The sequence below is a fragment of the Ziziphus jujuba genome, chromosome 5 (genome assembly GCF_031755915.1).
Source record: "Ziziphus jujuba cultivar Dongzao chromosome 5, ASM3175591v1".
NCBI classification, from domain to species: domain Eukaryota; kingdom Viridiplantae; phylum Streptophyta; class Magnoliopsida; order Rosales; family Rhamnaceae; genus Ziziphus; species Ziziphus jujuba.
Window position 1 is genome coordinate 32,529,641 of NC_083383.1, and position 11,504 is coordinate 32,541,144.

Genomic DNA, 11,504 nt, shown 5'->3' on the forward strand with positions numbered 1-11,504 from the left:
ATGTTTTTGGTTTGGTTTGTTTTTTCTGTTAAAAATTTGTTACTATATAAATATAATATGTATGTGGAAAACACAAACTGATGCAGTAGTTATGCTCTCAGAATATATATATATATATATATATATATATATATATGTTGGGTAAGTTCGTAAGATAATGATAAATGCACAGCTACCAAAATCAAATTGCTTTGAAAACATATATAAAGTATATTGAACCCAAATCAAAACCTGATAAAAGAATCGCCATACAGAGCAACTTACAAGGGCTTGTTAAATTGGATGTTAGGTGTCTTTTTTTTTTATTTATTACTGTTATTGTTTTTGACAATCAGACCAGCTGCAACCAGGATTCTTCACTACTCTCTTATATCTCATCATCTTTCTAACTTGTGCTGATCCATCCCATTCTCCCAAGGAAGCCAATATGTTAGATAGCTGTATATAAGCACCAGAATCCTCAGAATCAAGCTCAATGATTTGCTCTGCAATTTTCTTCCCAATAGCCTTATCTCCATGAGCCACACAACCTCTCAAGACTGGTGATAACATGTTTGCATCTGCCTTAAAGGGCATTTCTTCAATTAGATTCATGGCTTCCTCAATATATCCTGCCCGGGACAAAAGATCAACCATGCAAGCAAAGTGTTCAATGCCTGGATCAATATGGTAATCACATTTCATTCTATTGAACCATTTCCTTCCCTCTTCAACCATCCCACAATGATCACAAGCAGACAAGACCCCAGTAAATGTTATAGCATTTGGTCTTACACCAGCCTGGCTCATTTCGTCAAAAAGTGCTAACGCTTCGATTCCATGACCATTTGTAGCATAACCCATCAGCATTGAGTTCCAAGGGACTTCATCAGATTTTTCCATTTTGTTGAATATTTTTCGCCCATTTTCAACAAGACCACACTTGCAATAGAAATCAACAAGCGAGTTGGAAATGATTTCATCAGATTCGAGCCCAATGATAGTAGTTCTGGCAAAAACCTGTTCACCATATTCAAGTGAGGTCATAGCAGCACACGAACTGATAGCACCAGCCAGGTTAAACTTGTCCATTTTCAAGTTCAGCTCATTCATCTCCCGGAAAAGATTTAAGGTTTCCATTGGATAACCATTTTGACTAAGACCTACTATCATTGAATTCCATGATATTATGCTTCTACTAGGCATTGTCTTGAAGATTTGTTTTGCATCTTCAATTCTTCCACAATTTGAGTATATGGTGATCATACAATTAAGCAATATTGTGTCGAAGGCTTTGAGCTCACTAAATAATTTACAGGCATAATTAGGACTTCCACACTTGGAGTATGCATCAAGAAGAGCACTGGTAGCCACAACGTTATCAATAATCCCAACCTTGTAAGCATGTGTATGCATTTGCTTAGCATGTTCAAGGATGCCTACGGTACCACAAGCACTCAAAACGCTTGCAAGAGTCAAGGAGTCGCCTTGGACACTATTATTCCGCATCTCATTGAAGAGAATTAATGCTCCTATGCTTTCATTATTGCATACATATCCAGAAATCATCGAATTCCATAAGGCAACATCTGGATTGGTTTTAGTATAAAAAACTCTTCTTGCGTCATCCATTCTACCACAATTTGCATAGCCTGAAATTAATGCTGATAGAGAATAATCATCTGGTTCCTTCATCATGTTCAGAACATGAGTTGCACCATCCAAGTACCCACACTCAGCATACAAATTGATCAAAGAACTGGCCAAAACCGAGTCGAATTCCAGTTCATCAATCAGAATACGAGCATGGATTTGCTTGCCACAATTAAGAGCAATCAAATCAGTACAAACCCCAATAACCGTGGCTAATACAAATGCATCACAACGCGATACTTCAAATGGGTTGGAATTCAAATCTTTAAAGAGTTTTAAAGCATCTCTTGGCTGTCCATTTCGAGCATACGCATGAATCAAAGAAGTCCATGCAACCCCATTTTTGTTAGGCATGTCATTAAAAAAACTTCGTGCAGTAGCCAGCCCACCTGCCTTTGCAAGCCCCGAAATGATCACATTCCAAGAGAAATCATTCTTGTTGGGCATGCACCTGAAGAACTCCAGTGATTTTACATGGTCCCCAGATTTCATGTAACCTTCAATCATGGTATTCCAAGAGAAAGAATTTCTTTGGGGCATGTCTTCAAACATTTTGCATGCATCCCTGATGCTGCCACACCTGATATACATCTGTAGAAGGCGGTTTCCGATGGAAACAGTGGAACTAAGAAGACCCTTCTTGAGAAAGAGAAGATGAAGCTGTTTTCCATAATGTATTGAGTGGTGTGTGGTGCAGGAATTGAGAATTCGTGCCAAGGAATGAACATCAAGATTCATATATAAGAAGTCGCTAATAGAAATGGCGGTTCCTTGGAGTTACGCGAATAAAAGACGAGGTTTTGAAGTGGTTGGGGTGTAAGTTGTTGGTGACTGGATGTAAAAAGACCCTTTTATCCTTTTCTTGTTTGTCTAACTTATTTAAGACAGTTGTATTCGGTAAAACTGGGACCCATTAACTGAAATTCTTTTGGTTTTGCTTTGACTGACCAAGGAAAATTGGAAATCACCCAAATTTCTGAGGAAAATAAATAATAAAACAATTATAATAATTTTTTTTTTCATTTTTGGCATAAGAAATAATAATAATTTGGAAAAGCCACTTTTTTGTAGGCATTAAACAGTAGGGTTTCAAGGAGGCAACATAGTTGTGTCCCGAGTGGCCCTCTTTCCAAATTAAAGACCGAATATTTGTCTAACAACGTAGAAAATGCGCATACAAATACAGCTTATACAACCTCAATTAATTGGCCATACGCTTGATTAGTTTAGTAATATATAGAATATGTATTCAACGTACAAGAATAATTGATAATTAATTAATTAAGCAACTTAAACCATAACAGTGAAACATGTACTACCAAAATTGCATAATGAGGAAAATCAAACTACCATTTTTCTAGCTTAGCCTTAAAGAGTAATGAAAGTCATATTCCTATGCTACTATATTCTCCATCCAAATCCTACCAAATAGAAAGTTTTGCTACTATAAAGTTAAAATCAGCAGTCCCCTGCAATGTGATTTTAAACAAGACAGAAAACTTATAGAAGCTGCATAGATTCGGTATATATATATATATATATATATGTATAAATATATAACAAGCAATTCAATATCTGTCCTCTAGCTAATAGCTGTTGGTAGGTGGAACGGCTGCGTATTGGCTGTCCAGAACCTCAATCAGTTTGTTGGCTATGGCGCTAGCATACAAAGAAGAGCCTTCATAGATCTGCAACAACATCAATATCAATTGGAAAGATCAATGCCCAAAATGCCAAAAATGGGAAAATGACCAATTAATTCTAATGATGATGATGATATGGATTGTAATAACCTTGCTGTTGAACAAGAAGCTGTAATAATCCCCAACATGGCCACCAGCAACATGGTGAAGATCAAGCTGGAGCTCATTAAGCACTTTGGACGCAAACAGCAACAGGTTGATCTTCTTCCTTTGAGCAAGCTTAATGGTCACCTCGTCGTCCACTATACGAATATCGACCTCGGTGTCTTTGGATTTCCTCTGAAGCCATGTGCTTCTTAAAGAGCTGTTGTAGGACTGGTCGGCTGGATCCACAATATTACTAGGCTTAATGTCTGAGCTCTCAACGTCCCCATCTGCTCCTGCTGCACTCTCTTCTTCTGTTTTTTGCCTTTTGATCCTCTCTCTTCCGCATCTCTTTCTCTCCACCAGTAATTGTAGATCGTTCACTGTTCTCAGCAGCTCTCTTATATACTCTATAGCATCTCCCACCACTGAAGCTCTATCATTCTTTCGAAAAGCACCAATTCCCCCCCCCCCCCCCCCCCCCCCCCCCCCCAAACCAAAGAAACAAAGACCATTAACATTGGAGAACATTGGTTAAAATTAACCAAGGATAAAAACAAAAAGCGAAGCCCATAAGCCCATATCATTAAATCTTTGTTAAAATCACCAATTAATTTCATTTTACCAGAAAACAAACATGAATGGAGATTGATTAACTAAGCAAGAAAAATCATGAATGTAGACTGATTAACTATGCAAGAAAAATCAAACACTTTTTTTTTTTTTTTTTTTTGATAAATAAGAAAAATCAAACACTTGACACACAGCTAAATGCATTTAGTTATATGTGCATGTATATGAATACCTTGGTTGGATTTGGAACCAAACTCCTTAATGCTCTGTACTTGTCGTTCAATTGCACTCTTCTTTGCCGCTCAGTTGCTAAATGTTTGGTCCCTTTGCCGTCCCTTCCTTCGCCAATATGAGCGGTGAACTCAAAAACTCCATTCTCAAATTGCCTCCCATCAGACCCTTCTTGATAAACCCCTCCATCTGCCTCCATTTCATCCCCTCCATTGCTGAACAGGGAACCATTTTTGGAGCCTGGCAAGCTATGGCCGTTTGGTAATGACTGAAAAAGCTCTCTGAACAATGGAGGCTGTGGAGGCAAGTTCAGATGGAACAGAGGGTCATAGAGGACAGAGGATGCAGAAGCGCTGTCCGCTACTACTCCAGTTGGAAGATGATGACAATCACCAAGAAAACTCAAGGAATTTTGGAAATTTGTTGTGGGTTTCTGAGTGAATGTGATATTGGAAGAAGAATTTGGGAGCAAAGAGGAAGGTGAGCATCTGGGCAAATTGAAGAGGTTGAGAAGGTCCGGTGCCGGAAAGTATGGAGATTCCGGCAAGTGTGGGTCGACCCAGTTGGTGTTGTTGTTGCCGCCAATGCTGTTGTAAGAGCTCTCCAAGGCCTCAAGTGCCAACTGGTGCTGAAGCTCCATATCCATGGAGGTGGCAGCAGCAAGGATATCATCTTGCGGAGGATGACGGTGGTGGTGGTGGTGGTGAGTTTGATGGTACGAAAATTCTTCCATGGAAAGCATGAGATTTTCTTCAACAGCAAAGCCGGTTTGGTTGTCAATGGTGGTGGTGGTGGTGCCAGTCCCTTCCTGAAGCTTGAAGGAGGATGACTGAGAGGGAAGCTGGGGGTTCATGTTTGGTTGTGTTTGGGAAAACCCATTTTCTGATTGTGCACCATTTTCTTCCGGATCAAAGCTGCAGCCATTTTGATCTCCATACATTTTGGAAAAAAGATTTTTGATTTTTTTTTTTTTTGTTTTTTTGTTTTTTTGTTTACTATATATATGGGGTATTTGGAGGGAGAGAGAAAGAGTGAGAGGGAATGAAAACCTGAGTAGGAAAAGAGAGAAAGAAGAGAGAGGTGGGCTTGGAATTGAATCCGAAAATATAAACAATGGAGGAGAGGGGAGTGACAAAGACAAAGAGATACTCAAGCTTTTCCTTTCCTTTCTTTTCTTTTCTTTTCTTTTCCTTTGTTTTCTTTCTCACCGTTGAGATCTTCTTCCTATTTGGTACAGCGGAAGTTTGTTGCTGAGATTCCCCTTCACTGGGACCCACTCGGCATATCACAATCTCCGTATTCTGAAATTTGTTGATTTTGCTTTTTTGTCCTTATTTTTGTTTAAGGGAAATTGGAAATGTTCTTTGCTCATTTGACTATTTCACTCGGAAATTTATTTTATTTTATTTTTTCTTGGTCCAAAAACAGTTAAAAGGATTACCATGTGACATGGCAGCACCGCTGCTAACAAAATCATCATTGATCATGGTGCGGATTTAAATTTACCAAAGCGCCCATCAATGGTTTACAATTTTTTGTTGGTAAAAAAAAAAAAAAAGAAAAAAACAAATTGTTCTTCGGGCATTTTATTTGCTTAATTATATGTTTTTTAGAAATCATAATTGATTTAAGTTTATGGTTGGAAATGTGATAAATATTACCAATGGAGAACTAAAGATGTGAAAAATAATATACAAGATTGAGGTGTGAAAACATTGTCAATATATCTTGTTTTATTTTCATCATCGGAATACCTAAAGAATGGGAAACTTTTTTTCTCATAAAATGTCAAATTATTTGTAAAACTATACCCATCAAAACACATATGGGCTTAACTATAATTCACGCAAATTTTGTGGTTGATCTTATTCCCCACAATACCCAAAAGAATCAAGATGTGCCTTGGTGCTGTGAATTAACTGAAGTATATTAGCTATTGCACATATTCTAATAAATTCACCAAAACATCACTCTATTTCCTTTTTAAGTCATAAAAAATGGGTCCAATTGATCGATATTGATCTGAGCTCTGCAATAGCTTTCCTAATGAGAAACATACGCAGCATAGAGATGTTGCAGGGAAAATTACCCTTGAATTAAAAGGCATTTTTCAAAGAAATATATGCACTTTAAAATTCATATAGAAGTGGGTATCTGAAGTTGTCGGACAAAAAGGAAAGGTTATGAAGCGGTTGGAGATTCGGATCAAAGTGATCGGGATTCAGGGAAACAAAAGCAACAAGTAAAACATTTCACACAACTTTCACTCTTTTCTTTTTAATTCCCACGTAAAGTATTCAATCATTCAGATAATATATATATATATATATATAGTACATAAAGGCCGTTGGTAAGTGGTAAGAAACTAGGTACAAAAAGCCATACTTTGTTATATATATATATATATATATATATATATATATGTGAGATGGGAATGTCGGAGGAACTAATAAAATAATTATAATAATTTGGAAGAGCCACTTTTTTGTAGGCGTTAAATTGTTGAGTTTCCAGGAGGCAAGAAAGATGTGTTCCGAATGGCGCTCTTTCCAAAGGACCAAATATTTGTCTAACAATGTTCAAAATCCGTATACGAATTCATGTTATATATCCCCAATTAATAGACCTTACGCGTATACAAATGCGTACGTATATGGATATACATTAATCCAGGCAATGCAATTAAATATCAATTCTCTAGTCTAGCTAATAGCTGTTGGTAGGTGGAACTCCTGCATATTGGTTGTCCAGAACCTCAATCAGTTTGTTGGCTATGGCGCTTGCATACAGAGAAGACCCTTCATAGATCTGCAACAAATATTAATTGGAAATTAAGATCAAAGATTAATAATACCCAAAATGCCAAAAATGGGAAAATGACCAATTAGTTCAAATGGCTGTGGTTAAAATTGTATTGTAACCTTGCTATTGAACAAAAAGCTGTAGTAATCCCCAACATGGCCACCAGCAACATGGTGAAGATCAAGCTGGAGTTCATCTAGCACTTTGGATGCGAACAGCAAGAGATTGATCTTCTTCCGCTGAGCAAGCTTGATGGTAACCTCGTCGTCGACAATCCGAATATCGACCTCGGTGTCTTTGGATTTCCTCTGAAGCCATGTGCTTCTTAAAGAGGTGTTGTAGGCTTGGTCTGCCGGATCAACAATGAGAGGCTTAATGTTTGAGCTATCAACGTCTCCATTCGCTCCAGCTGCATTTTCTGCTTCCAATTTTTGCCTTTTGATCCCCTCTCTTCCGCATCTCTTTCTCTCCACCAGCAACTTTAAATCGTTCACCGTTCTCAGCAGCTCTCTTATATACTCTATAGCATCTCCCACCACTGAAGCTCTATCATTCTTTCCAAAAGCACCATTTTTTTTTACCAACCAAAAAACACAAACATCAATAATGAAGAATATTGATTAATGTCAAGCAAGCAAAAACAGGCCTAGCAAACCCATATCATTAGAGTTCTATTCTTTGAAAAGCACCATTATTTTACCACAAATCAAACATAATCAATGGAGATTGATTAAACGAGGAAAATGAAAACTTGCAACAAAATTCAACCATGTACACGGATTTTGCCATATCTATATATATATATATATATGAATAGTGTACCTTGGTTGGGTTTGGAACCAAATTCCTCAAGGCTCTGTATTTGTCGTTCAATTGAACTCTCCTTTGGCGATCAGTTGGGAATTGTTTGGTCCCTTTCCCGTCCCTTCCTTCACCAATAGCAGCCGTGAATTGAAAAACTCCATTCTCAAATTGCCTCCCATCAGACCCTTCTTGATAAACCCCTCCACTTCCTTCCATTTCATCCCCTCCATTGCTGAACAGAGAACCATTTCTGGAGCCCGGCAAGCTATAGCCGTTTGGTAATGACTGGAAAAGCTCTCTGAACAATGGAGGCTGTGGAGGCAGGTTCAAATGGAACAGAGGGTCATAGAGGACAGAGGATGCAGAAGCGCTGTCCATTACTGCTGCAGTTGGAAGATGATGATGATTATCACCAAGAAAACTCAGGGAATTTTGGATGGGTTTCAGAGTTGTGTTTGTGAAGGTGAGATTGGAAGAAGAATTTGGAAGCAAAGAGGAATTTGAGCATCTGGGCAAGTTGAAGAGGTTGAGAAGGTCCGGTGCCGGAGGGTATGGAGATTCCGGCAATTGTGGGTCGACCCAATTGGACTGCTGTTCAAACGACGACACCAAGTGGGTGTTGTTGTTGCTGTTGCCGCCATTGCTGTTGTAGGAGTTTTCGACGGCCTCCAATGCCAACTGGTGCTGTAGCTCCATATCCATGGCGGTGGCAGCAGAAAGGAGATCACCTTCTTGCGGCGGATGATGATGATGACGGAGGTGATGGTGAGCTTGGTGGTTCGAAATTTCTTCCATGGAGAGGGTGATATCCTCAACAACGAAGCTTGGTTGGCCGTTAATGGTGGCGTTGGTGCTAGTCCAGCCTTCCTGGGGCTTGAAGGAGGAGGATGGTTGAGAGGGAAGCTGGGGGTTCATGTTGTGGAGTGTCTGTGAGAACCCATCTTCTGATTTTGCAGCATTTTCTTCCCAATCAAAGCTGCAGCCATTTTGATCTCCATACATTTTGGAAGCAAGATTTTTTTGATGTTTGTCAATATACAGAGAGAGAGATAGTGAGAGAGTGGATGAAAAGCTGAGGAGGAAAAGATACAGAGAGAGAGAGAGAGAGAGAGAGAGAGGAGTGGGTTTGGAATTGAATCCAAATATATAAAACAACTGCGGAGAGAGACAAAGAGATGGTCAACCTTTTCTTTTTCTTTTTGTTTGCTTTTCTTTTCCTTTCTCACTGTTTTGATCTTCTTCATGTTTGGTACAGCAGGAAGTTTGTTGCTGAGATTCCCCTCAATGGGACCCACTCCCCATATCACTCACAATCTCCAGATATTCTGTTGATTTTGCCTTTTTTTGGTCCTTATTTTTGTTTAAGGGAAATTGGAAATGTTCTTTACTTTTTTTTCACTTACAAGTTGCGTATTTATTTATTTTTTTCTTTTTCTTGGTCCAAAAAAGGGGCAAAGGATAAGCATCCTGGTGGCAAAATAATCATTAGCGAAGGTGTGGACTGAAATTTCCACGTTGGTGGAAAAACAATGTTCAATGTTCAATGTTGTTCAAGCTGTTTAGGAGCTCAACAGTCAGTTGCTTAATTATATGTTTTATATCGAAATCATTATTGATTCAGCCATATGTAGAAAATGTGATAGAATATCAATGGGAAAAGAAAAGAAAGAGATGTTTTTTTTCAATATATATATATATATATATATGTATGTATCTTGGTTTCATTTAATTCCATCTTTTCTTCCAAGGAAAAACATTATGGAAATGCTTAATTTTATTGTAAAATGTCAAATTCTTTCTGAACATAACGCCAATCAACAAAACACATAGGTACGGTAACAGGAATATGGCTTAACTGTAATTTACGCAATTTTTGTGGTTATTCACACAGAAAGCCCAAAAGAATCAGAATGTGCTTGGTGAAGCTGTAAATTAACTGGAAGTAGTTATTGGTTTTTCGTGGACCCCACTAATCTGTATTTTCTATTCCGTCCTTCCCCTACATGCAAACCGTAAGCCCAAACTAACGCTTTGAAACCGTTTGAGCTTTCAAACTTAATTCAATATGAGCAACAAACTTGAATTTCATAATCATTAATTCATAAAAAAGAATAATTTTTTTTTTTTTTTTTTTTTATCCTTTCAAAAGTCATGGAAAGTTGATGGTAAGCCTTTTGTCAGTGATCAACTTAGGTAATATATCTAAGCTCTGCTATTAATCATTTTCTATATTATTATATATTAAGCATGGAGATGCTGCAGCAATCTAAGCATATGGGGATTATCAAATGAAATAATCTTTCATTCGTTTTTTTATATTACTTTATAATCATAGTTTATTTTTTAATTTTTTATATTACTTTATAATTTTGTTAAAGTTATTAGTAATTTTTAAAGTTTAATATCGTAAAAAATTTTCAACTGAAACAATAATATATGCCATGCTTTCTTTTACATAACTATTTTTACTTGTAAGATTTTTTTTTTTTTTTTTTTGGTTTTTGGGTAAATTCGTTTATTTCAATTATTCATAACGTAAAAGCCACAAATATTTTTAAATATGATTCCAAATCGAAATTTGAACATTTCAAAAATTCGAATATATCATTGATCGTTGTAGAGAAAGGATTATTATGGCTAGTAAAATCGACTTGAGATTGTAAGGCACACTAGGTGGATAACAAGACAAGTAACAGAGCAGGACATTGCACAACGTTTGAATTGATCAAAAAGAAAAATAATACTCGTACCAAAGATTGCGTGTTAGTTGAACTATTGGATGATTAGTTAGAGATGGTTTATATCCCTATAATTATTGGCATTTTTTTTTCCTTCAAATTTTAAGGCTCTGTACAAACACATTTCTTGGATGTGTAGATATTGTGTGAGAGAGAGAGAGAGAGAGAGAGAGAGAGAGAGAGAGAGTAACATTAAAAAATTTCTATATAAAATCACTTTTGCTGGCATCAAAATGTATCGTATCCAGGAAGCAACACAGTTGCGTTGCAGCATTGGCCTCTTTCCTATTACTTATCTAAGAAACCACTGAATGTTTGTAGAAATTTTTCTATTGGCAGCTTAATTTCTTAATTCTACTTATGGTTAGGTGCTGCAATTTAACAATTCTTTTACTCATAAAGAAACACTATCACAGCCAAATTTTCAAAGGGACAGAAAGACACATGAAATAAAATAGATACCCCTATCTTTTTCCGTCGCAAGTAATTTTTGCTACATAATGAATTCATAGTTAATATGTTGAAAAGGCTGGACTCTTTCTCTCTCCCCAAAATAGAAATTACATGGTTTGGATCAATTAATGTATATATACGTATGGGTTGAAATACAGGTGTGATGGTACAAAAGAAAAAACCAACTAAATCGGTTTCCAAGTTAATATAATAAGACAGAACTCCAATTTAGTCTCCAAAGCCTAATGATTTGCAACCCAAACACGTTTCTTTGATGTGGCAATGTCGGGGGAAATATAATTTCTATCAGTTGTGTTTTTGATATCAAACGCTCTGGCTCTCTCTTCAGCAATCTTGGTCATCATCTCTCTCACTTACAGATTCCCTCTTCATTTCGAATTGTGGGTTGCCACTGTCTCTATCATCATCGCTTATGGATCTGCAATATTTGCGATAACCCCTCATGAATCTGTCAAGTTTCGAA

General features: G+C 37.2%; 3 protein-coding genes across 3 annotated transcripts; all 3 read right to left on the reverse strand.

Moving 5' to 3' along the window:
* Positions 1-186: 186 nt before the first annotated feature.
* On the reverse strand, positions 187-2,568 carry LOC107429102 (putative pentatricopeptide repeat-containing protein At1g77010, mitochondrial). The gene has a single exon (XM_016039754.4). The coding sequence runs from the start codon at positions 2,368-2,370 to the stop codon at positions 316-318; it is 2,055 nt and encodes a 684-aa protein (XP_015895240.3). The 5' UTR covers positions 2,371-2,568; the 3' UTR covers positions 187-315.
* Positions 2,569-2,898: 330 nt separating this feature from the next.
* Positions 2,899-5,408, reverse strand: LOC107428844 (transcription factor bHLH91). Its single transcript, XM_048476108.2, has 3 exons — positions 4,225-5,408; positions 3,426-3,863; positions 2,899-3,320 (listed from the first exon to the last, which is right to left on the reverse strand). Exons 1-3 carry the CDS (start codon positions 5,161-5,163, stop codon positions 3,219-3,221), a joined length of 1,479 nt encoding a protein of 492 aa, XP_048332065.2. The 5' UTR covers positions 5,164-5,408; the 3' UTR covers positions 2,899-3,218.
* Positions 5,409-6,660: 1,252 nt separating this feature from the next.
* LOC107429189 (transcription factor bHLH91) lies at positions 6,661-8,861 on the reverse strand. Its single transcript, XM_016039844.4, has 3 exons — positions 7,848-8,861; positions 7,145-7,579; positions 6,661-7,031 (listed from the first exon to the last, which is right to left on the reverse strand). The coding sequence occupies exons 1-3, from the start codon at positions 8,829-8,831 to the stop codon at positions 6,930-6,932; spliced, it is 1,521 nt and encodes a 506-aa protein (XP_015895330.1). The 5' UTR covers positions 8,832-8,861; the 3' UTR covers positions 6,661-6,929.
* Between the last annotated feature and the right edge of the window lie 2,643 nt (positions 8,862-11,504).